The sequence below is a fragment of the Pleuronectes platessa genome, chromosome 11 (assembly GCF_947347685.1).
Source record: "Pleuronectes platessa chromosome 11, fPlePla1.1, whole genome shotgun sequence".
NCBI lineage: Eukaryota > Metazoa > Chordata > Actinopteri > Pleuronectiformes > Pleuronectidae > Pleuronectes > Pleuronectes platessa.
In genome coordinates this window covers 16,463,134-16,490,509 of record NC_070636.1, presented here as the reverse complement: position 1 = coordinate 16,490,509, position 27,376 = coordinate 16,463,134, and the positions used below count along the sequence as shown (strand labels likewise).

Genomic DNA, 27,376 nt, shown 5'->3' with positions numbered 1-27,376 from the left:
AGTCAGCTGAGACTGACTGGGATTGTTCCATCCCATAGCAGACTCCAAATGTTGAAGATGGAAGTGTTCGTATCTGGGTTATTTTGGCTTCATTTCTAAATAGAGGAAGGAGAACGAGACACGTCGTCCATCTTATTATGGAGTCCATGATCACTATGTAAATACGTGGTGAAAAAACAAATGACCTAGATTTCCATTAGTTAAATTAATTAGGTGTAATAGTGCGGCGCTGTTTATCTGGCCTGCTCATGTGCTTTGTAGTTTGATACAGAGAGTTTACCTTATGATAAAATGGAGTTGAGGAGGAGCAGTTCTTTGGATGATGGGAACACGCATACCATCAACTCTCCTGCTGATATGAAACACACGGTAATTCCTGGACACAGCTTGCAAACCCATGTCGGCACCAGTGGGTCGTGTGTGTGTGTGTGTGTGTGGGTGTGTGTGTGGGCGGTTGTCTGCCATTAAGCCACCGCTAGCCCTCCTTTTAATCCCAGGTCAGTCAGGTCTGCTTAAACAGTGAGCTGCAGAATGTAAACACAGCCTTATTAACACTGCCAGACTCAGTAATCTTCCTCACTGACATTCAACCATGACACAGGCTTCAGCCTCAGATGTGCATTGTGCTCTGCTCATTACAACACAGGGCAGCGGTTTACAGTCATAGTGTTTTTTTCTCCATTTGATTGGATTCATTTTTTAATTGACCTCAACATTTAATCACTTGACTGAGATAAAACTATTAACATAGTTATATTTTTGAATAAAAGACTTCATAGAACTTCAGCATCATTAGGTACATCAAATGAGATAGCTCTGTTTATTATCAGTCTGAAGAAGATATGTATTTATCCACAAGGAATGTTTCTCCTTTGTTTGCTTTGCGAAAGTCGGTCATCAGGCAGCATCGCAGAGGCTCATGGGGATAAAGCGTCTTGCTCAAGGACACTCAAGCAGGGAATGTTTTACTTAATTGGGGGCTATAACCTTGGTGCTTTAATTGGTTTGGGGGGGGATGATCTTTCCAACCAGTAGGCCACCCTGTGATCCTAACTGCCTAAACAACCTCATACCAAAAACCTTATCTGAGACAATGGCACGGCAACGCAGACATTTACCAGGCACCCGTGTGAGCCTTATATCTCGTCCCTTTGCGCTCCCGCCTCAGGATAGTCAGTCAGTCTCCTCTCCAGTGGGAGCTCCTGTTCCTCCTCATGCTGATCTGTTTACAGACCATAACCAAACAGCCGATGACTGGCCCAAAGTTCGACTGTCTGTTTACGCTGTGAGCCGGAGTATGCACGTCAGAACTGAGCCAGGGGAGCCGAGGGGTTGGGCCCTGGGAGAGTCGGAGCAGGGCTCTGGGGAGCTGCAGGTGCATTAGGCAGAGGGGATTTATGGCGAAAGCATAGACTCCAGAGGCATGATGAGAAGAGGTCTTATCGCCATGATTCCTCTTCCTGCCAGTGGTCAGGGATCATAAACAAGAACACAACAGTGTGGGGTCCACCTACAAAAAGACAGCCAACCAGTGATTGTCCATCTTAAGTGGGAATCGCCTGAACATGACGTTGTTATCAAATCGCCTTGTTTGTGTTTTTCCATGAGAAAGTCGGGAGCTCTTGGATCAGTTCCATGTGCTCACAGCTCTGCACCTAAAGGCAGTGCCTCCCTAAAAAGGGCTTCTCCGTCATGTGATTGGGCTCAGGGACAGCCACCCTTCCCATGGTGCTCATGTTCCTCCCCCTGTCCCCGGGGGGGACGGAGGGCCAGGTTTGCCTCAACGAGGGACGGATACAGAGACTGAGTCGGTGCGACAGCGAGAGAGCGAGACAGAAAAAGAGAGACATCTGCTTCTCATCTCGATGGGAAAATTCCCCTGATCCTGTAGATTAGGATGGAGTCCCCCAGACAGAGCATGCTGGCTCCTCCGAGGCTCACCATTTGTAAGCAGGCTCCCTCAGGCCTTGTTGGCATTAATCCAGAGAAACCCATTTAAGTGGAGTGGACCTCGGTTTTAATTGTGGTGAAACACCCCCGAACAAGCCAGTGGTGCAGACCAAACAATATAAAGAGTTACTGGTACGATTGTGCTTCAGCGTCCACATAAAGCTCAAATTCATATAATTCAATAAAAACAAAACGGATGGAGATAAAAGTGTGGAGCATGTCTGGTGATGGGCCTCACCCTCCCGCAGTCATTCCTCCACTCACCATGTTGCTTGGGGGTGGTGCTCTGTTTACTTTCCCCTGATTAGCACTGCACATTTTCTCTCGTTCATGGCTCGGGGTGTGGGGAGTGGGAGAGTTTGTGGTCTGCGTTCATTCAACACCAGGTCTTACCACTGTTCAAAGCTTATAACGACACCTTCTAAACCCCCCACCCCTAGCTCTTCCAGACCTGCACCCCAGCACCCAGGCGAGACCCCCGTTCTGATCTTTGTTGATCTTGCCGCTGAGATTGTCAAACACCAGTTTTCGATCATTTCCCAAACCGATTGCTGAGGAAAAAATTAGCATTCGCCCAAGGTAACATGGTTTTATGTAGTCTGAAATAAATCATGCCTGTAATCACGCTTGATATTTCTGGGATGTCAGAGTCTTACAAACAGCATGGATGTCCTGGTCTTCATCAGGGATGACTATTGGAAAGACATCACCGTTGGTTTCGAAAGAAAAGAGCCTTGGCTCTGATCCTTTGGCTCAGCCTGGTGGATTTACTGACATCCCTGCAAATGCAATGAGCAGAATGAAAGGTCGAAGAGCTGGGAAGGTCTCACAGATCAACATCATCACAATTATCATCAGAGATCAGTTTTTTTAAGTGTGGGGAATTCACATTATATTTCAAACATTCATATTCTCCCTGGATCAGTTATATTTTCTGTTTTGACTTATTCAATCATTTCCACATGTTTGAGGGATGTGTGTGGATCAGCTGGAGCACTTATTCCCGTGCAATGGAGATGAAATCAGAAACTGAAGAGGAGGAGAAGATGTGTTTCCAACTGCGGGGCAGACGTGCTCCTCCTTTCTCACAACCCCAGCCTCACCATCCTGGATCTCATCTATTTATTTGCTTATTTTTGTTTTCGGGGTAATGGAAAGTCAAAATTCAGCCGCAGTGTCATTGAAAGTGTTTCCTTTAAAAGAGGCCATACTGATTTGTCACAGACAATCTGAGACTCATTCAATGGAGCCCAGTGAGAATATCGCTCAAGACGCTCTGGTCGAACTTCCCTCTATTGCCTGACCTTAGTTCATATAATGCGTGTTCATCCTGCAGACAGGGTGCCACTGTCTGGGTGTTTTATCCAACCGGGTGGTCCTCATTTATCTGTCCCCTCCGGGCAGAGTACCATCTGGGATTGGTTGTCTCCCTGGCAGCAACACTTCCAGACCAGAACCAGACACTTTATCGCAGCAGTGAAACAACAAACATTGTCTACGTTAAAGGAAATCTCCTCTGTCCCAGCAAGTGCACAGAAGCCACTGAGCATTTAGCCCAGTCTTTGTCTTTGTGAATCTACTGATGATAACAAATGGCATTGCGGCCAAATTCCCATCAGTCGGCCATGTTATTTATTATTTCAAGTTATTAACTTTCCACAGCTCTTTGACCTCCACCGATCTTCACTCTGCCCTGCTCCCATTTCCTTGTTCCTTGTTCTACAAGCTATAGCGACTTAAGTATTTGTATTTCTCTACACAAAAATAAATCTCAGGGCACAGTTTGGTTTGGCTGCAGTTAACACACAGTTGAACTTCACCTAACACTTGCTCAGGCCATGGCCTACTTTGGTCATTCCTCCTCTTAGGGGCCTCCTCTGACAGTAAATGGATAATTTCACCATAAAAACTCAAAATCTTCAAATATGAGTCTCTGCGGTTTCATTATAAGCTTTTGAGAAAGGTTAGTCTTTCCAGGTTTCTAGTATTAACATAGTTGTGGATATTTTAAAGATCCAGCCTTTGAGGGTCATGATTCGTTATTCCACTTATCATTTAAAGTTCAGTTAGTTCATTAGAGAAGTCCCCTTTAAGCAGACTAATAAGGACATAAATCATGTGGCACATAATGCCAAATAAACCATATTATGCATTTTTTTATTTTTTGTACTGATTTAAAAACAACACATGAATTTGTAATTTTAGAGATATCAATCTGTGGAGTTTTTCAGACCCAGCTATTGTGCTTTCTAAATTTTCACCACATCAGAGTAATATAATTATCTCATCTAACTCTTGGGAAGAAAGCAAATAAGTATATTTCCCAAATGTCCATCTATTATTTTAAGACAGCGATAAGGGCCCAGAGGCTGATGATGATTAGGTTGTTTTTTAAAGCAACATTACAGCACGTTCATGTCCACATATTTACTCAAGCTTAAAAAAACGTTGATTTTAATGTCATCTTTATACTTAGTGCCATTCTACACAGCTACTGTCAATTCACCATGTTTGTGAATGATGACTAATGTGACTAAAAGACCCTGAGGGAGGATAAACTAATGTGTGATTAAAAAAAAAGAAAAACTCTGTGGACTGAAAAAATAAACAGCAGCATTCACGCGCAATGGCAGTCCAGTAAATCTTGCCGCCTGATTGAATTCATGTTTACTTTAGTGTCTCCAACTTCTAGGAATACATCTAATCTCACTGCCAATCGATCTCTATGCAGCATAAACTATTAAAGGGTTTACTCCATTAACCTCAGCCTCCTTTATCTCATTTAATAACATGTCAGAGGGCTGGAAAAAATCCTGTTTGCTTACAAGGGAGCATGTTTATAGAGTAATCTGAGTACACCTGCTGTCTCTTACATTATATTTACACTAACCACAATGTTGGGGTTATATTAGTAGAGGATTTTTTTAACATGAGAGGGATTTTAAAAACATCTAATTTATCTGTTTTATGGCCCCCGGCTGAATCACCACCAACAGCGTCAACCCATGAACTCAATGTGCTCCACATGTGGGACCTCTTAATGGAGTTTAGAGTATCACCACAGGCCTGAGTTACAACCTGCTGTCTGACTGCTGGACCACTTCCGCACACTTTGCACCGCTCGTTCTTCATTTATAAAGCTAACAGCTTTTATAACTGGTGCTGACACGAGCCGCAGTAACTCACCCTCTATGCTGCTTTTCCTTTTCTTTGTGACAGACTGCAGGACCCCGGCCGCACAGCTTGTGGAGGTGATGACATTTTATTGAAGACAAACAATCAGCTTCCCTTTCGGAGCGCCGCCAATGCTGCTTTGCACCACAGTGGGTGCTGGGTGAAATGGGAGTCAATGGAATCACTTTGTAAGCTCAGTGTGGCTGCAGCTTCATCATAGTAATCAGCGGTGCCAGGTCCCGTCCATACACACACTCAACCAATCATGAGTCAGTCTCAGCTGTCAATCATAACGTTTCAACCCGTTTTCATAGCATCGAATAATTAAAACCAAACCTGCCAGAAAATGAACACTTGAATTAGTGTGATCGGAAGTACAGAAAAATTACAGAAACCCTTTTTGAGAAAATTGTATTTAATGTGTACTTTGATGTTTTAGTTTGGCCAATCTCTCATTCATCAACATGGAGGAGGAGGGATTTTCTGCAACCAGCCACAAGGTGGCGATCAAGCTTTGGCTACACTTTTGGGGAGCAGTTATGATGTCCATCTTTACACAGACTAATCTATGGTTTGTACATTAAGCTCAACTGGCAATTTGCTGAGCCAAGCTTTAATACTGGAAACAGCTAGCGTGTCTCTTACATTTTAAACAATCCTCATACCAGCATATTTTAAACCCACATGTCGTGTCTTTTTGGTTTGGTCTGATCACAAGCCAATATGTAAAAACTTCCATATGAAGTTTTGAAGAAAGTTAAATGCTGTAACCGCTTCTTGATGAACCCCCTCAACCATCCACCATCCAACTCTTTTTGTCCCAAAAAACTTCAACATATGAACTAATATGTAAAACCATAAATCCTGAGTTTCATTGTTTATTTCGTACATTTCAGTTTAGACTAACTAAACACAAAAACAATACTTTTCGAACTTTAGTGGAGCTAGTAGGAGTATTTTAGACTATTGATTAGTTATGTGTCTAGTTTTCGATGACGGCTTGGCTAAACGCTTCCTAGTTCTAGAAGTATCTCCTCATATGTCACGAGTGTTATCTTAATCTAGGACTGAAATTATTAAGTGTATTTTCCATTATAGGCTTAAACACTCATTGAATGCTATAACTGCTTCTTCATATTAAACACACATTTATAACATTGAGTTATATATAATATAAAGAATATAATTATTGTGACACCAAGAACTTACCCTGGTTATCACAGCCATCTGATATTGTAATGTCTGAGACACAGCTGCTTAAGGTCAAACAATATCCGGAGATTTCTGCAGTGACTAATTCATGATATCTCAAAGCTAAAATAACTTCCAATTGTCTTGTTTGCATGTTGACGGGTTTTTTACGAAACAAAACAATGAGCATGAAAACAGGATGACACCTGACAACCTTTGGAAAACATGTCGGAGACAAAAATATGTCAATGCAGCCTGTAGGTGTAAACAGGATTTGACATGTTTTAAATGAAAGAATGTGTCATAATATAATGCTAAACACCTTAGGTAACAGTGAGCAGCTCTTTACTCACGGCTGAAGCACTTCCTATTTAGCATCCGTTTTTTTTTCCGGCCGGGTTTAGTTTTCCTGACAATAATACAGTCCTTGTGGGAGGAAAGGATTCATCGTTTGTCACAGCTAATTATTGGCAGGAAAAGAAGGTCTGGGTGTTGAATACTGTCATATCCTGTTTGGGTCGACTGTCCAGGTGGTTCAGCACGAGTACAATCACATTACACCATCCCTCAGAATACCCAGTGTTTCCTATTTTTAAGTTTGTGTTTTAGGTTTCAAAAACGTGCACAGATCTGGACCCCACCACAAGATGATACATAGGACAATGAATTAATGTGTGTGAATAACAGTGATACTAAAGAGTAACTTGTGTCTTTAGCAGAGACTTTGGTCTCCCTGAAGGGCTCTAACCATTGTTAATGAGATCCTTCAAAGTGAGCGGCTCTCCGGGCTCTCTCCACCTTCCCCTTGAAGGCCCCACTGTGGAGGAAACCAAAGTCGCCCCAACAATGATGAATGGACATCATTAATGCTGATCATCTGTTTACCTTTTACTCAGCAATCTGGGAAAATGAGGGGTCACCAGCAAAAATGGAAATGTGCTTACTTTGGCGGTCCGGTTCCTCACAGCCACACGTTCGGTGCGCACATCAAGAGACGCTGGCGAATGCAACGCACTCATTCGTGCGACCGGCCGACCCTTCCTCAATCAGGAAGCCTCATCGCAAAAGCCAATTAGCGAGGAGGTTTAGCTGACATTTTGGTCTCATATTACACCCTCAATCGGCAAAATAGATCAAAAGATTTGTAATATTCATGAAAATATGTTTCATCCCTTGTTGCAACAAACTTTAAATCTTGTGTTCATTGGAGGCATCATTTAAATAGCCAATGTGTCCTCAGAGTACATTTTCAACGAGGTGAATATATAATCTCAGGCAGAATAACTTTTTTTCTCCCAAAACATGAGTCGTACTGTCAAGCTTTGTGGTTTTAGTAAAAACAATCAGAGCCTCTAGGTTGTTCCACGAACTAACAGCAGGGAGATCCATCTCCCCTGGCATATGATATCACTCGAGCCCGGTTTATTTCTCCTGTCAGCTTGTGTTTACAGTGCAAACAATTTGGAGTGATCTTATTAGGCCCTATCAGCCGCCGCACCTTTAAAAACACTCATAGATCACAGAGCAGTCGACGAGACGTGTGTTAAGAGTCTGGTTCTGTCCTCCGATCAAACAAACACGTCTGTGTGGCTGCAGTAGCCGGGAGGAGAAGCAGCGATCGTTTGCTCCACCATTCAAGATCTTTTAAACAAAACATAAAAAATGACTTGCACTACATCATTATAGTCTTACATAACCACTTGGAAAGAAGGAGAGAGGGTTTTTTAGAGTCACCTTCGGTTCATCCACACTTGCAATAATGTGGCGATAATGGATAATTAGACAGTTGGGGTAAAAAAGGCTGATATTGCTGTGAAGTAAAAGTTTCACATCCAAACAATGCTGGCTCAGTTAGAAAGAGAGGGCGGCACTAAAACAAAAAATAATTGTGGGTTTAAATTTCCATTCTGTCTCCTGTCTGAATTTCAAAGAGCATCCATCACAGTAGTAGTGTAGAGACACAATTTAAGAAAAAAACCACTTTGATGCAGCCTGGTATAATTAGAGGAAATGTCTCTCATCATCCCTGACTGTCTGCTCCCTCTGATGCCCTGGCCAGGCTGGCTGGCTGGTAATGGAGGAGATGGCATACTTCTGCCGTTAAGTGTGTAGAAACGCCAAACTCATGAGTGTGTGGTCTGTACAATGGCAGAAGGCGGCGGAGCCATTCAGCACTGTCGAAGGAATGTGTGGAAGCCCACAAGGAATCCTTTTGGTTCCAGGGTTTTCAGCAAACACAGAAGTCCCACACTGGAGATTAACTCCAGTGTGTCAACAGTAATGGAATCTTCCTCTCGGTCTCTGCAAACTGACGCCTCAGAGGAGAATCCCTGCAGCCGGCGACGAGTATATCACCCATGTCACCAATGTGAATAAAACAAAAAAGGGTCCCTTGATGTTTACCCAACTCACATGTGAGTCCCCAGAAGAAGGTTTCTGTGTGTGGTGTAAATCACCTGTGGAGTGTATAGTCTAGAATTCAGAGCTGAGGCATCAGCAGCAGCAGTGTGGAAAGAAAAGCCCCCCAGTTGCAGCCATCTGCAGCATCCCAGAAATGACCATAACATGCAGCAGCTTAGAAAAAAAGAAAAGCTCTCATGTCATGAGTGAGTTCAGTGGAGACGGATGAAGCAGGGCAGCGAGGGGGAGGAGATTTAAATGGCCAGCTTGTGAAAAAGGTAGTCTGGGGCAATTAGAGGCAAAGCGTGTGTGTTTCTGCCGACTGGAGCCCAGAGCTGGAAGGAAAACCGAAACTGTCGGTGCAACTACGCGCTCTGTGTGTTTGTGTATATATATGTGTGAGTTTGTGTGGCTTTTTTGTTGGACAATCACTTGAATATTTTGGATTTGAGAAGAATTTGAACTTTTTGTCTCCAGCCTTCTTCTTTTTTTTATTTCTCGCAACTTTTTTGGGGCTTTGAAACGTGGACCTTTTTTATTTCTTTTTTTAAACCCGTATCATATTTGTATTGTTCCCAGCGCCTCGTGTTTGCCCCCGGGGCCCGTATTCATTAGTAAGCACCATCCACTTCATCATCAGGTTACACTCAGCGGAGGAGCTACGTGACTGCGCTCAGTCACTCTCCGCTTGAACCGAACCCCGGGAGCAGCAGCAGCAGCTACTCACGCAGCATCACCGCTGCTTTCTTGGGACTTTAGTTTCTTTTTGTGGATTGTTTCATTTTGTGCGTGTTTGTGTGTGTGTGTGTGTGTGTGTGTGTGTGTGTGTGTGTGTGTGTGTGAACTGCCACCGCCCCCTCCCCACCTCCATCTCTCAGCACTCGCACACATCACGACATGATTCTCGGTCTGGTCTTGGAGGCTGCGGCGGCGCTGTATCTGCTGCTCTCACCTGCACAGGTAGGACAAGTTACGGGATTTTCTTGTTTGTGATCATTTGGGGGAAAGAGTCCGTTTGATGTTGTGTTTCAGAGCAAAGTCGGACTTTGATGTTGAAGCTTGTTGAAACTGCAGAGTAACAGTAAAAAAAAAATGATCCTTTAATACTTTTAAAAAGTTGCCAGCCTGTTTGTTGAAGTCCACAATGCAGGCTATACACAGAAACCGCCTGAGTCAGCAGAATACGTGATGGATGTGTCAAAGTGACAGGAGACCACGGGGCTCTGACGCTGTTTTCATTCATAAGACGGAACGTGACAAAGTGCATCACTCTCCCTGTGGATCACATGATGCCAAGTGACTCACTGTTGTGTTTGGCGAGACTCGCTAAGCTTATAATTACAGCCGCGTCGCTCCTGAAACACCAGCTCGCTTCTGTACGACGAGCTCTCTCTCTCTCTCTCTCTCTCTCTCTCTCTCTCTCTCTCTCTCTCTCTCTCTCTCTCCTCTCTCTCTTTTAATGTCTAGAGTTCCATCAAGGAATGCTCTGATTTCTAAGATGGTGAGAAAGCTGGAGCTACTTTATAGAAATACTATTACAAACTGAGAGAGGTGAGACAAAAGTTCTATGCAGGTAAAACTTCTTTTATACTTTTGTTCTGCATCAGCACTTTTTCATTTCTTTTTTTTGTTGCATAAATCTGTACGTTAATTGGACACAAGCAGGCTGAAATATCATGATGAAGAAGAATCTTGTGTGTGCGTGGGTGTGTGTGTGTGTGTGTGTGTGTGTGTGTGTGTGTGTGTGTGTGTGTGTGTGTGTGCATACTCATTTTGGTTGCCTCTGTGGGAGCTTTCCCAGTAGAACCACTGTCTCAGTCCTAATGAGGTAAAACCACATTTTTGAGGGGGTGGTTGAGGTTAGGGTTAAGATGTGTATCGTGGTAAGGTTAAGTTCATGTAGTATAAGGCTCGTATTGCTCATGGCTTAGGAGTAAGGTCTTGGTGCTGTCCACAAAGAATGGAAGTGAATGTAAAGTCCTTACAAGGATGGCTGTTTCTTATTTTTACCATGAAATAAAACCGCATACATAACCAGCAGAATGTGTCAAACATCAAAGTATCACGATATATTTAAGACAGGACAAGAACAAGAAACAAGGATCAAGGGAATACAACTGTGGGATACATAATATGCATCATATGTAGAGAATAGTACATTAAAATTGGATAATACATCATATTGTACATGTCATATGGAACACATCATACTCTTGTAAAGGGTGAAAGTCCTCAGTATATCAAGATACTGTAGCATCCTATTTTCATGTAGATATTTATAAGCTCATAACACAACCAGGCGGACACTTTTGTGAGTGTGTGTGTGTGTGTCGAAAAAATCTATTGAAACTTAAATTTCAGGTCAGTCATATCACTGTCAGGCGACGGTGGATTAGCACAAAGCTGTCCTGTTCTCCGTTGCCTGGCGTTGCCTTTTAGTCTCTTTTTATGACAATGTGCCAGAACGGGACAGAGCCGAAACTGGACCGAAGAGGACTCATGTGTCACGCCGCAGAAACACTTGTAAGAGAGATGCGCATTGTGCGGCAGGACTTGTGCCAACACTCAGGCTCTTGAACCCATTCAGTCTCTGATTTCCCCCCGAGGTGCCTGGGGGTTGGCAGCTGTCTCGGATGCTTCTCATGTTTAACGCACAACCAGGCCATTCCTGCGTCCATCACACTGCATACACTGCCGCTGCCTGCTGATCTGCATGCAGTAGCCGGTACAGTATCACTGAGTCTGTTGGAGTAACACACAGACTCGGTGGGGCTCTGGAGGTTGGAAAAAACTCCACGTACTCCACAGTGTCTGAGCGGAGTCTTTGCAGCTGTTGCTGAGTTGAGGGTGAGTGGGAGAGGCATGGGATCACCACATCTCCACTAATCCTCATAATCAGCTCATGGCCTGCTTAGTCAAAACAGGAGTGACAAAACCCAGGACCCACAACATGTAGTAGGCTAAATGCCCCCCCACCCCCCCCCCGCTCAGAGAAGAATGACAGGGACATTTAAACGGTTCAATACAAGAATTCAACGTAGAGTCCGTCATTGAGATGATCTGTGAGGTTCTGAGGTCTTGCTCCAAACCTTTCAGTTTCCAACTCTTTCTGTTGAAAGATCACCTGCAAACGAATTCTTGTTTAGTTTCCCTGCAAACAAGCTTCTTGAGGTTTCGCCTTGAACATATTTGAGGAACTAAATATTTCACAATTTCTGCAAACAAGTGGCACTCATACCAGTAAGCTCTTTTCTGCTCCCAGTGACTAAATTAGACCGTCCTGGTCTGGCTCCGTTCTGCCAGCTCCCACAGTAAACTGCCAGACGTGGTTAGTCTACCGAAGTTGAAGGAGCAAACATTGGCAATGTGGCTGGAAATGCTATTTATATATATATGTCTGTCTTTTGGTTTCTCCACCATTCAATATAGTGCCCCTTATTGATAATGATATTTCCTCATTGCCTGGTGACTCATGCAGTCATTCATTCATGCTGTGAAACCTGGAGGAGAGGTCGAGGTTAACATCAGCTGCTTAATAATTCAGTTTTACGACCAGGGATTTACAGCAGAGCTCAGTGTCAGTGTGTTTGGTGGGAACCTGTAGAAAAACTGTTTCTTATCAATGGAAGTTCTCTGTTAATTGTAGTCCCTGTATTTTGTTTTCATCACAATTTAGTAGAGTAGTTTGACAAGCAACTTGTCTCTATTTTATGGCCAGGTTATCTATAGAGTGATATTAAAAATCACAGGCAAACAGTCGACATGGAGAGAGATAGAGATGATTTTGTCCGAAATGGCTTTTAGCTTTTTAATTGTTCACAATTCATGACTGCTAGCTGTGAATAGACATTAGCCAAGATGTTGTCTGGACCTACAAGACTTTAAAAGAACTGCTATGTTTTGTTGGGAGAAACATTTGACTTGTGGGGACTCGTTGAACTGTAAAACATGCACACCTTGGCTCGGATATCCGGAAATATTGTCCACCACCCCTAGGGCTTAAATTTATCCTCAGACAGTAGTTGTGCCACCACAAAATTTAGACACGTGCTATTTACTTTGTAAAGGCCTAATAATGTGCTAGCACATGGCAAAATTGCAACTTACACATCACTAAACAAGCAGTGACTGGTGTACAGACATGAAGCTTACACATTATGTATCACCCAGGACATCACGCACCAGTCATTAAGCATCTGCATATGTATATGTGGTACAATGCATCAATTCATCTTTGCTCAATGATTTATCCAAGATCAATACTGCCGCTGGTAAAATCCATGTATCCCGAATCCTAACAGTTCTAAGTGCATTCTGTTAATATGTACTGATATGATTCCTTATCCAGAGCTTCTCCTGGTCACATGTACATACAACACATAACCATTGCCTGGAAGTGGAAGCACCTGGGGTTTCCTCTCTGAACAATGGCGACCTCCTGGTCACCTCCTCACCACGGCTAATTTATGGAGAACATGCTATAACTGGCATCCACCGGTTATTTTGCTCACATTGCTCGACTTTTCAATTTATTTTTGGTATCTCCTGTGCATGACAACCACGTACTAAGTACAGTATGTGTGTGTGTGTCCACCACAGTGTCAGTATCCCGACTCAGATCCTTTCTGCTCCAGATTCAAAGGGCTTTGGAAATCACCACTGTACCTGTTGCCTCCTGCCCATTTCATAACGCTCCCCACCTCGTAACAAAAACCACTGGAATGCTGCACACACAGTACCTCACCTCCACTGCCATGGTGGCTGTGTGTATGAAAATGCAAGTGAAATCTTGCATCAACACAACCGAACCCGACTGTCATTAGTCAGTGTTTCCATGAAGATACAGTGCGAGAGCTGGAGTTGAGGGCAGCTGCACAGCCCAGCATTCAGCTCAGAAAGAAAAGGATCCAGCACTATTAAGGAAATCAGTGGAGGATAAGAATTGTAAGCCTCTTTGGTATGAGATTATGAAATTCTTTGTTGGTGTCTCCAGTAAAATACAACATTTCCCTCAGATGAAACCAGAATTTGGAAAAAACTTCTTGCCCAACGCATTTCGATTTTTGTCAGACAGAGGAAGAGGAAGAAAAAGAGGAAGATGGCGAGCCTCAGCCTCAGCTCTCGCTTGTGTCTGTGGGGACGTGTTTGTTGCACAGGTGTTTCCTTTACGTCAACTCCAGCAGCAAAACAAGACTGCATCTCACACATGTTTTTGTGTTCGTTCACATTTCGCCACGTGTACGCCACCTTTCCATCACAGCGGAGCATGACAAGCAGAGAGCTTCTATAAACACACTATATCTATGTTTTTGTCCGCTCAGTTTCCAACAATCAGACATTTAAAAGTCAAGTTCCTCCTTCCCTCTGCGTCTCTCATGCACTTGAGTGTCTTTTCTCTCTAGTTGTAATGTCCTGGCCCATGGGAGAGTCTCAATTGCAATCAGGAAATATGGATTTCTTCTTTCTCTTTCGAAAGGAGGAGGAGGGGTGTCGCTCGGGGGCAGCCGTCTGCTCAGCGAGCTTTAATCTCACATCTGGATGTAATTTACTGTGGTTTACAGAGGGAGAACAGCGTTTACTGTAATAGAGACCACAATTACCACCGGTCAGCCTTATCTCAAGACCTGTGTCGTGTGTGTGTGTGTGTGTGTGTGTGTGTGTGTGTGTGTTTGCAGATGGGGTTTTATGGTTTATACAGTGGAAGTGTGTGTTTGTGTGTGTGTCTTTGGGGGGACATTTGTGCATGCATTAATGGACTTATACTGAGGAAATGGTGTTTATCTAAATCAACATTTAGATGTTGATTTAATCCCTTGTTATTTGATCACTTTTAGTTGTTTTTTCTACTACTCCAAGAAAAAACCTGATAGTTGGTAAACAAACCCAATGTTGCAGATAAAAAAGTTATAATGAAGGATATAATTATATTTATCAAAGGAGGTTTGCATTTACATGAAAGGAAATACGTTAATTTTCTTTCTTGCTGAGAGGCAGATGAGAATATCGATACCACTCTCATTTCTGTGTATTAAATAAGCGACCGTCAGGACAAGTTCTGCATATGTTGCAGAACTTATGTTCCACCCTGGATTGGAGGGTGGTGGGAGTCACCCTGTAATCTGTATAAAAATCTTTACAAAATATGCTGCTGCTTTCAGACATGCACTTAACTCAAGAGATCCTCAGGAATTACTCCGAAAAAGAAAACAAATATCTGCAGCCGAAAAAGATATGCCCTATCACGTGATGTTCTGTGAACAAAATCACGTGATCTCCGCTTCGGAATTGATACGTGACACCCTGCCCCAGTCAGCTGCCCCACCCCTCGCCTGAATCCAGTATCGGATTACTTGGTTTTTTGAACGTGTCTGAGCAGAGAATCTCCCGCTGCGTTGTTTATGTAAGAAAGGCAAACTGCGGTGAAGTTCCAGACCCAGTTCTCCAGAGATCCTTGGCATGTTATGTCGGAAAATGGCTTAAGTAAAGATGGATGGCGCATCTCCATTTCATTTTACTATTTCTAAAATATCCCAGATACTAACGCTGCCATATTGCACATTTGGGGCTAGAGTCTGCACAGTAGGGATTGTGGGTAGCGAGCCATAGGAGCGAGGTCCGGTCGATGCAAGCACTCGATCAATCACGAGTCAGTCTCAGCTGTCAATGAGAATTAACTAGAGGGTCATTCAAAGAGCACATTACTCCACAAAGGCTACATCCTACCCTAAGAAAGTGAGAAAACAAACTGGATTTGCCCAATTATCCAAATCCGCTAAATATAATAGGTCCTTCCTTTGGTCAAGCTCCACCCCTCCAAATCGGTTGACCAGTTTTTGGGTAATTCTGGCAATTGAACAAACCAATGCCAATGAAAACACAACCATAGACTGTTTACAAAGATTTACCACTTCCTCCCACTATCAAGAAATGTAGCCAAAATATCCTGTATACGATGGTCGCCATTCTGCTCATTTGGAACCAAAGTCTGCAAAGTAGTGATCAGGTTATGGAGCCCCAGCAAGGTATCAGCTGTCCATCATATGTCACCACATGAAATAACTAATTAAAAACAAGCTTACCAGAAACATGAACACTGAAATATTAACATCAATGGGATAAGAACTAGCCTAAACCTCTCTCTTTGAGATCTTCAACCAGACACCATTAGGCAATCGAACTGATTTGGTTTCACTTTTAGGAGCTTTAATGTCGTCCATCTTCATAACGAAATTATGGTACAAAAGCTGGAGCAGGTTTTTACAGCGGTTTAGATGACTTACTATTTCTTACGACAGGCCACGACAGAGCGCTACATACTCATCACTCTTGATTTCAAAGGCCCCACCCACCCGGATTGCTTGAGAAATTGTTGTGTCTTCTCGACCACATGCTCTGTTGAAATTTGTTGCTGTTGTTGCCGCACTCTTGAGATCACAAGGCCTGACCTGACCACCAGCCGAGAGACCCAGCTGGATACTGTCTGACCTGTAATGGCGTGGCTGTCAATGCCTGTTTCGCCCTCCTCGTGTATACAAAACAGAACCTGGCTTTCTTTTGTAGCTGCGGAGAATAGATACAGTGACCTGCAGACCCCCCTGAGAGGCCTCGGAATTAATGTCGTAGTCATGGGGTTGATGATGCGGAACCTTGCTCTCGGTAAAGGATGGATGAGGGGGATCAGCGAGGCGGGAGGGCTGGCTCCGTTTCTCACCTCTCGAGCTGTCGGTGTGTTTGTGTTCACTCTTTCTGCTTTAGCGCGTTCTGTCCTGTGTGGTCTCGACTTCTGAGTCAAGCCTTAGTCGGATCAAAACCAGGACAGCATCTGGCCTAAATGCTGCCTCCATTACCAAACTCAGTCCAGAGCCACAAGCTTCGTCCCTGCACTGTTTACCCACACTGTTACCCTCACTCAATGAGGTTTTAAACTGTTTTGGGAATCTTTATAAATAATGGCATTCTGCCCGGTAGCTGGGATCATTATTTTTCGAGAGGGTTTTTCCAAAACTCAGCCGCTCCACTTTTGCTCTTGAACGCTGACATATTTACTAAATTTAGTTAGTTTTCTCTTACTAGTGAGTTTCTGGAGAGTGTTTTGCATCGTACTGCTTCAAGAGGATTAATGTGTTAAGAAAAGGAAAATACACTACAGCCGTGGATGTCGCAGTGGAAATATGATGCTTGGGACTATTATATTGCTGTGGCATGTTTGTGGTTTGACATTTTTCATTATTCTGATGGGTTTAAGAATCAAATGCACAACTACCCACATCTTTGGCCTCCAGCTATAGGAAGCTACTGAACCACATCAAACATGGCAAAGTTCTTGTGTCTTGGTTTTTAGCCAAAGTGTGTGGTAAACTTTGATGTGTGGTCAAATACAAACACATGTGATGCTTTTGTATCTGTTTTGAACAGTGTAAATTAAACCTTCTGGCCCTTTCGACGAAATGAGGCATGACCCATCATGCTAGTCATCATTAACCCCTGCCAAGGAGCTTTGATGGTTGGTTTCTTTGTAAAAATGATTACACAAAAGCAAATGACATACAACAAAACTTGGTATAAGGATGAGGTACAGGTCAGGGAAGGAACCATTCAGTGTTGGTGCTGATCTGAATCAGGGGGCAGATCCTGGATTCTTTCTTCCCTTTCTTTAGCATTGTGATTTTTTTCAGAGTTTTCCCTTGTCTCTTAGGCCATGATTCACGGATGTTGATGAAACGTGTCAGGACACTGATATCTATGAGAGTGTGTCATTTGGTGTAACTTGATGTAACTGTTGGACCTTGGTGGAGCTGTGTGCTCTCTTGAGTACCATTCTAGTTTCTCATATGAAGTAACATCGCCAATCTGTTGTAAACAAGCAGGTTTTATGAAACTCTATCAACACGATGGATGTGTCAACAATATAAACCCTGTTCATGAACTAGCTATTACTAAATGTTGGAGCATATTTTGAAATCAGAGGTTTCTGGTCTTTTTATTTCATTAAACTTGGAAACAAGACAAGCTTTGCCTTAGCTGTGATTGTATTACAGTCCTAAGGTGAAGAGAAACATGGATGAGTGAATCTAGTTTCACATCATTTTCCAGTCCAGTCGTCCAGGAGAAGGAGTCCTATCTATTTAGGCTGAGCTGACAAAGAAACCTCTCTGCATTTGATTTGCGGTACTTTACACTGTGGGATACGCAGACTGGCTGGTGTCCAGATCTTTTTGGCAACTGACCATAGTACCTGCTGTTAAATTGCCCATCCACCCCCTCCCACCCCTACCCACCCACTCCTACACACACATACACACACACACATCGAACCCCTAACCCGCCCCTGCGTGACTCTCAAAGTTGAAAAACCTTTTATGACCATTATGCTGGGTCCCCATCATGTTTTATTTTTGCTCCCTGCGCACCCTGCCCCTCCTCTGACAGATGGAGTTAAGCAAGGAGGTTAAAGATGACGCAGTTCAGCTGTGTGGGAGTGGAGAGTAATAAGGCCTGGGGCCTCTGTGGCCTGACAGCAGGAGCCCAGGGACACAACAGGTCCTCTGATCTGACCCAGAGAACGGAGCAAACTCTCAGCCGGCAGTGCACAAACCTTCAGAAGCACAGAGGACTAGTTTTTAAAGCAGTCAAGCATTGAGGAAACTCGGTGCCAGAGGTTTTAGTCTGATCTCTCCAGCTCCAACAAACTGCCCCTCGCTCTAAAAACCGCTCATCAGTGGCAGCACGGATACACAGGTCTCTGAGAACCAGCTGTCCTGACAAGAAAACAACTTGCTCAACTATGGGACAGTGACCACAGAGGCCTGAGGGACTATGACGCTCACTTCATATCAAACATGATAATTATCCAATGATAATTTAAGACCGGAATCCTCTGACTCACTGTGCTGAACAGTAATCAGTGACTGTATTGCTAAGTTTGTTTGGAAAGTTATCAAATGAAAATGATCAAGTGCCAGTTAAAGTAGAGCTTCTTTAATTTTTATTATTATAATGACATTTTGGAGCTGTTTTCAGAATAGTGAACACTGATAAGGTGCCAATCTTTGTGCTGTTAATTATAATATTAGATCTTCTTTTTCCAGGAATTAAAAAATATCCCCCAAATTGAACTTTAACATAATTTGAGTCAGTGAAGCCCTAACAACATGTTAACTTTACAATCAAATTTCACTCACACTTTTACATTTACACGAACTCATTTAAACTTTATAAGCTTCAGTTAATGTTCACATCAAATGTCAGAATGCTGGATAAAATGAGTTCTCCGTGACTTTGACTGCCACTTGGGTTAGATTGGGAATTTCTGAAACCGCTGATCTCCTGGAATCTTCGCCAAAAACTCTCTCTGGAATTTTTACTCAAACAAAAACATTGAGTCAGCGGCAGCCTGGTCGATGGAAACGCTTCAACAACTCTGTGCAACTGTGGTGAGCAGAGAAGCCAAGGAGCTCAGAAATTTGAAGCTGAGGTGGACACAGGTTCACCAGAACAGGACCGATGCAGAGTGGAAAACATATTCTGTAGTGATTCATATGGATTTCTGCTTATGGTTAGAATTCAATGTCAGCACCTAACCCCTTAATGCCTGAATTAATTTCCAATTATATAAAAAATATATTATTTGTGTTTTTGGCTGTCATACAGATAAATTAATTGGAGATTGTTAATTTCAATATAGCATATACAGTAGATATAAAATTAAGGTATGAGGCAAATTAGCGACATTAGGCATAATGGGGCATAACCTTAATTTAACAAATTTTCCAGTCTCTGGTATGTAGATTGCTGCTGCTTTTGCTTGAAATTGAATAACAACATATATTTCTGTACAATCATTGCTGTTCCATCATCACAGTAGTTCAAATACAGCTTAATACCTCAAAATAACTTTGCTGCACAGTCCCAAGGGGCTAGTATGTATTTTCCACTCCGACCACTAGATGGCGGCAGAGTGCTTCCAATACCTTCCTTGGTATGTGTAGTATTTGCACCATCAGGCACAATCGTCACCTTGGCGGCATTAAGACCGGAATTGGGTTTGAGGCAAATTCGCGGCATTCATCCACAAGGGGATAAATCCATGGACCCTAGTCTGTCTTGTGTGCAGAATCCATGGGGCTGGTAATGTAATGTTATGAATAATGTTTTCAGCACCCTTTATACCAGCATTCTAATAGAACATCCTATCTGTGTATTATTGTTGACCATACACATCCCTTCATGGCCACAGTTCACCATCTTCTAATATTCACTTTCAGCCCAATGTGACACAACAGAGAACCATCTCGGTTTAAACTGGTTTCGTGAACACGGAGATGAGTTCAGTGACCGTCAGTAACCTCCATAGTCAGCACATCTGAATCCTACGGAAAACCTTGGGGATTTGGTGCAAGACGAGACTCACAACATGAATGTGCAGCTGACAGATCTGCAGAAAATGCTACGATGCAGTCATGTCAACGCGGAGCAGAACCCCAGAGGAATGTTTCCAGCATCTTGTTAAATCCATGCCAGGCAGAGCTGAGGGTGTTTTTCAGAGCAAAGGAAGTTCATGTTGGGTTTTTCTTTTCCCAATTGGTGTCGACAAATACAGTTTTACTGGATTCGGGTCTGGTTTTCGAGTGTTTCCTAACACAGCCTGTGAAGTTTAATCTACCGTCCTCAGTCAGATATTTTGTGTTTGATTGTGCAGGAAATCAAAAACAAAAATCTCAGCACAGTTAAGGTACTGTTTTTCCTTTGTTGTTGTCCTGATGTTTTTCCGATAGCATTGGAGCATTGGAGTGTAACTTTTGAAATGATTTTGTTTCCAAACCCCAGATTTTGTGCAGAGGACACAGAATAGAGGTATTTAATTTGCCAAGACTATAGGATTTCAGAGTGAGGTCAGGTAAAGTCAAGTTTATTTGCATAATGCTTTTAGACAGAGTTATTCCGTGCGGTCTAAATAGCCACATTATGAAAACAATAGTTAATAGAGATACATAGCAACACCCAACTCCCTGATAAAAAGTCACCAGGGAACCAAGTGAAACTGCTCACAAAGTCATTCTGCTCCTGGGGTTTATGAGACAAGTTTATACACATACTGCATCCGAGTGGTTTTCCTTTTCTGCAAGGAGCTGAGTTACCTCACAGTGAACATGAATCACACGGTGAATACTGTAAGCACACAGGGAGGAAGGAATGACTACGTGAGGATCTTCATGCAGCCTCTTATAATCTGGCAGCTTCTTGTGGCCAGCTCACTCCTCTGTTCTCGACCACGGGAGGTGCCAAGGGTGCCTCTTCGCCATGTCAAGGCTTAACCCACGACCAAGGTCAGAAACCCCACCCCCCACCTCACCGCATTCTCGACAGCAACACAGACCCGGAGCCAAAAAGCCCTTGTGATGCGGAGCAGTCTCATGAAACACCCACAGACGAGAAGAGAGAGAGAGAAAGAGAGAGAGAGAGGAAGCAAGATCATATGCCCATTAACACTGGAAAAGGATTTATTTTATCAGCCTGGCATTGCTGCAGAGGATGAAAAAAAAAAAAATCAATGCCCCCCCGAGGGCTGGAGGTGACTTTTGACAATAACCGAAAGCCAAACTGTGGCTTTCCCATGCTGCGCATAAAGAATATTCTGCAAGTGGAGCTCATGTCCTGCGGTGCTGTTGTAAAAACCAACACAGTTCAGTGAACGCCACTCTATAGAACAACTGTCAGTGGAACAGCTGCACGCTTTGGCCGGAGGAGCCACCGCTTTGTGGAGGACAAGGGAGGCGCCTCATCAGTTCCCCAAAACTCAGGGAGGACTGAGTCTAAGTGGCTGACTGGAAGCTCTTGTGTATCTATTGAGGTCTGTCACGCTGCACTGTGCTCAGGCTGCAGTGAAGACAGATCCCTCCAAAATAGCCAGACCTGCCTGACACACATCTCACTGACACTTTTACAGGAACCTCTGAAATGTTTTGTGTGAGTGTGAATGCATCATCCTCATCAAAGCAGGACGTTCCTCTTTAATCACATTGCTTGAAGGGGGTGTGTGGGGGGGGGGGGGGGGGGGCTGCCGAGTGTAGGGCTGTGCTGACAGATGCTATCCTCACCCTAAATTGGGTTCATAACAGGAAGTGGATGCAGCGCGGCAATGGACAGATGGTGTAAAAAAGCAACGGTCCCAACATCTGGGGAAGTCCTTCTCAGGCTGCTGTCGATTATATCACACATGCTGGGCCCCAACGTTTCACACGGACAGTGTTGAAGTATGAATGTCAGAAACAGTGACATGCAACACCAGTGATGAGGAAGACAATGAGGAAGCAGGTTGTCTGCCGCCCCGTCCCGCAGCATCCGCCGGAGGGCATTTTATTAAAATGCAGATTTTTCCCTTCCCTGAGATTGGAGTCAACGGGAGGTTTTGTGTTTTCCCAGGCGAATGAGAAATGCACTCTTGTTTATCAGGGGCCGATGGAAAAAAAACAAGACAGAAGAGGAAACCATCAATGGGAAAATAAATAGAGAGAGAGAGCTGAATCTTACGCCACAGGAAACAGGTTTTGAACCTAAACACTTGGGCAGGCAGACAGAATGTGATGTATATGACAGACGGAAACTGCTGCTCATCCGAAAGACTTTTCCACAGCAGGGTGAAGGAAAAAGTGCTCGGTCGTCCTCTTGACTTTACTGTACTTCCAGCTATCACCTCTAGAGGACAAAAATATCTGAGTATCTGATATTTAAATTGAGGCTGATACGTGTGGGTTAGGGGAAAAGAGTATAAAGTGTGAACATCTTTTGCATTTATCTGTGTGTTTTCCATTAGAACTGCATGGCGATATGGCCAAAAATTATAAAAAAAATAAAAAATGTCACCTGTCGAAATCGATAATTATCGCGATAAATATCACATTAGTATAATCTTTATAATTTTTTTTAAAAAACCTCTGGAACATCAGTGATTTCACAATGTACAAGCATTATATTGATATATTTGTTAAATTGCTTTTGATGACAATATTCTTGTGATAATAACTTGTCCCCATTGTGTATGTTTTAGTCTCCTCTATTCAATTTGGATGCTGAACACTATAACCCAGATGAATAATCAATAACTTTATTTTCACTTTTTTGTGTGTTTTGCAGAGTCTCCCTTTGGCGAACATTAACCGCACAACTGAAGGTAGGAATTTCTACCTGTCTAATTCCTGAAATGTCCTCAAATCAAATCTGGCATCGATAAAAGTTACTTTGAACTATAGTAGCTCCAACTGTTTGGTTTCACCTGTGTTTGTTTTAGAAACTGGAGTTTGATGGTTGCCAGTTTGTCACACTATGATTTATAAATATAATTCACTATGCTTGTCAAGGTTGCATTTCATAATGAACTCAGTCTGAATATAGAGAATAGCAGGACATGTCGGGACGGGCAGGGATTACTCAATCGCTCACCTTCTCCCGCCATATCCTCCCTCTCCCTTAAATCACTCTAATTTAATGCTGCTAGATGAGAAATGAATTCAGTGTTAAGGACTTGTAGAACTGGCGGCCAAGGAGGATTAAGAGGAGACGCAGCAGACATACAGTCAGCTCGAGGAGCAGTGGCTGGCCAGCGAACTGGCCCTTGGCGCTGTACAACATTACGGTTCACGGCCTCATCTCCCTACCGTAGATCCTTCCCCCAGCCGTCTCCTCCCAGCCTGTCTGCTTTTATAAACAGATGTTGTGGTGTCAGGCTCCATTCGTTGACCCCGGGGGTCAGTGCAGTCCCAGAGGTGCCTGCGGGGTAGCTCAGCTCCAGCTCCGGCGGGGCTCTGTTCATGGCCATGTTTTCCAATGTTTGTTTTCTCTTCCTTCTCTGTTTGCTCGGCCGTAGTCGTCCCTGTTCCTCCCACACAGACTGTGCAACTGGGACACTTTCACACATATACTCCCACAGGAAAGACTACTGTACATTATACAAACATTTTTAACTTCAGAATGAAAACAGGATACACACTGGTGTATCGCGACTGCTTGAAGGTTTCCCTGTACATGATATGAGCATGCCACTGTTGGACTATTCAGGTAACGACTGATACTGTTTGTAGATGAGAGTTTCATCAACAGCATAGATTTTTTTAAAGGGAAGTCGAAGTGGTTTTATTTTTATGGCTGATCTGATCAAGCTCAATAAACACCTTGAAATACACAAATTAAATTTGTAAACCATCAGAGGGGCTTTGAATACCCTCCGCTCACATTGTATATGCCCCAAGCACAAAACTCTTTTATATTGTAATGCGATTTCACAACATGTTTGATTATGCATGACGTAATTTTTCCGAAATCACTTATCGTATGACATATGAAAGACAATAATTTTCTGATCGATATAGTTATCTACCCCCACTATTTGTAAAGTTATATTGGAATGTGTGTTTTTCAAACAACTTTTTTGTTGATCTTGCCCTGAACTTTTGACCAATCAGCTCAAAAATGTTATCATCTGGAGATACTCTCCCAAGTAATAATACAACCAAGGTTGGGTCAAAATCCGTCCATGTGTTTTTTAGTTATTTTGTGCACACACACACACACACAACAATACCTCGCTTTCTGCTCCATCCGATACATGGTCATAAACTGTCAACTGCACTCTACACTGACAGTAACACGTAAAGACAGATAGGTGGCGATATTACTCTTATGGAAACTGAGCATTTATCTTCCTATATTCCACTCAGCACTTATATCGTCCTACACAAGCTGATTTGGTTGTAATTCCAAAGTGGGCCACACTCAGCCTCCGGTTCTCATTCACAGTGATAATGTTTCAAGAGGTGTGGAGTCGCAGCTTCTGCCGGACCATCGAGAAGCTCGTGGAGGTGGTGCAGGAGTATCCGACGGAGGTGGAGCACATCTACAGCCCCTCCTGCGTGCCACTGGTGAGGTGTGCAGGCTGTTGCGGGGACGAGAACCTGGAGTGTCATCCCACCCGCACCTCAAACGTCACCATGGAGGTGAGAGAATAGCCTGGTTGGATGTAACCGCTCTAATAAAACATTCGGGTGATCCATCACTGAACATGCTGTGATCGCTTCTATCCCTCAGCTGTTGAAAATCAGGCCATCAGAGCCGGGTCAGGAATATGTTGAGATGACGTTTGTGGAGCATCAGACATGTGAATGTAGGTAAGAAAACCAGTTTGTGACATGAAATATTTATAAGTATACAAATACCAACCTACAACAGCAGAGCACTGAGTTACATTTCATATCAACATGATGAGGAAAAGTTTCTCATAAGTTTCCCTGCCAATTTGCAATATGTACATATGTGTCTGTCAAAACTTCCCAGACAGTAGTTTCCTACTATATCTGCCTGTAGCAACCAGCACATGATAATGTTTTCAGGTTTAGCTTTGCTTTGGAAGGTTAGAGAAAGATCGCAGACCTGTCAGATACTGAAAAATCCAGTTGTGGCCTTTAAGCATGAGATGGGATGTGTTTATTTAATTAATATTTAGAACAACATCCACCTCTTTTCTAAATGTGCAAAAGTGCTTTTGTTGCCAGGACACACAAAGCTCAGTCTCTAGGTTCCCCGCCCACCACACCCTCCTTCATATGGAGTGTGCTAATAACATTTAACACCTGATTAGAAAATATTTTCTGAGAGAAGGGCCACATTTTTGTGAACATAATCAATAAGGAGTATACAATTATAGTTATAGTATTAATAATAAACTTTATTTCTATAGTGCCTCACAAAATATAATATTAAGTGCAAAGTTAGGAAATCATAGAAAAGCCAGATCATACTCAGCAATGTGATAAAACAAAACAAAACAACTAAAAGAACAGCATTAAAACAATACAAATATATTCATTAAATGTAATTTCTATGAGACTGGGTTGGTAAATACTTACAATGGCTGCTAACTAATATTGCTCCTTGATGTTCTCTCTAATTAATTGAAACATTTCTTCTTCAGAGTCAGGAAACCTGTTGTGACGGTCGAGAGGTAAGAACCTGAACCCACTGTTATAGCACCAATTTTTCAGAGAATTAAAAAAATGTCCATCTCGGTAAAAAGGAGGCTTACTGGTGATTTTGTTCATTTTGCAGGAAAAGACCAAGAGGGAGAGGACGGAAGAGAAAGGAGCGACAAAAAAACAAAGAATGTGACAGGTGATTTGAGAATCCTGAGAGAAATCATGTAAATTCCCTCCAACTATCAAACAAACCGCATTCAAAAGCTGTGTTCCTTCCTTGTGTCCTGTAGGTGCCAGGTCCCGCGCAGGTAACTGCAGTGGTGACCCAACCCCCTGTTGCAGTGTGGCTCATTATTTATTTCCAGCCCAGTGACGGCATCAAGAGTCTCCTCTGCTCATCTATCACCACTGTGTCTGCGGCCAGAGACTCAGAGAGCTGGGTCGTGTTGCTGACGTGCCCTTCTGCTGCTGGGCAGAGCGTTTTGTAATGACAAGGTTCAAAAGGAAGTGTGTTCTGATTGGTGGAAACACTGCTGACACAAACGGATATCCCTGGGAGCCAGTGCAATGTAGAATCAAACCAACTGATGCCTTTTCTTTTACACTAGTTATTACTGTATCAGTTATTGTAATTTGTGGAGTTCCTCTGTATTTAAAGGTGGTTAAGTTTAAAAATCTATATTTATTGATACAGCCGAATATATTTGAACCAGCAACATGTAAAATGTTTCTCATTCCTTTTTCAAACTTTATCCAAGACACCTTGACTTGTCAAAACTGTAAATGTTGAGTGTGCAGCTGCTTTGTACACCCTAATAATGAAATGTCGCCCTCTAGTGTCTGTGGAAACAGTGCTCAAAACTGAGCTATATGAAATTATTTTTGTAAGGGGAAATACATGAATATAATTAGACACAGGACAGTCACAATCAAACACTTCATCCCATTATTGGCATTTAACTATCAGTTATTTAAGTAACAATCCCATAATCATTGATTCTGGATGAATCCTCTACATGTCACGAGACCAAACAGGAGTTGTTTGTATTTTGCTGCCAATTCACAAATGTATAAGAGCAATATTTATCAGAAAGGTTTATCAGCTGACGACGTCCTCAGAAGATTGTGTATGAATAAATATATCAATTTGACAAATATCCTAATTGTTCTTTAATCCTCTCTTTATTGCTTTATTGTGAGCAGGGTAGAATAGTAAATAAAACTGCTTTCTAAATGAACAAAATTTGGCCGTGTGATAAATCAGTTCACTTTACAAGACAACAGATTTTGATTCCTTATGATTTTTTATTGCATTACAATGTTTTCACAGATGATATATATTTAAAAAGATAACATGTCTGCTGGGTGGGCCCCAGTGACACGAGACTCACATGAGCCCACAGCACAGGTGTCTTCCTCCATATGTGTTTCTTTTTTCAATCCTGCAGTAAGGAAGGGATAAAATGAAGTAGTTCTGTTAAACAATGTGCTTTTGTTTTTCATGTGCTTCGCAAAGAAAATCTATGAAAATGTACAGAGTAACATTTCTACTGTTTTAGCATTTTGTTTCATTTGAATATTTATTTTGTAATTAAATTGTCATGGTTGTCAGGTTGTCTGCTGTGATTTATTTAATTAAAAACAGACTAAACAATACAAATGAGTCCAATTGTCTCTAAATGAATTGAAACATCATT

The 27,376-nt window shown here is 42.7% G+C and overlaps 1 protein-coding gene across 2 annotated transcripts; it reads left to right on the top strand.

The window, feature by feature from the left end:
• The first annotated feature begins 9,189 nt into the window (after positions 1 to 9,189).
• On the top strand, positions 9,190 to 27,339 carry pgfb (placental growth factor b). Of its 2 annotated transcripts, none has more exons than XM_053434776.1 (7): positions 9,190 to 9,675; positions 22,849 to 22,885; positions 24,508 to 24,704; positions 24,796 to 24,875; positions 25,679 to 25,708; positions 25,813 to 25,875; positions 25,970 to 27,339. In XM_053434776.1, exons 1-7 carry the CDS (start codon positions 9,613 to 9,615, stop codon positions 25,989 to 25,991), a joined length of 492 nt encoding a protein of 163 aa, XP_053290751.1. In that variant the 5' UTR covers positions 9,190 to 9,612; the 3' UTR covers positions 25,992 to 27,339. The 2 variants fall into 2 exon arrangements, with proteins under 2 accessions (XP_053290751.1, XP_053290752.1); XM_053434777.1 differs by lacking the exon at positions 9,190 to 9,675 and adding an exon at positions 9,693 to 10,288.
• Positions 27,340 to 27,376: the final 37 nt, after the last annotated feature.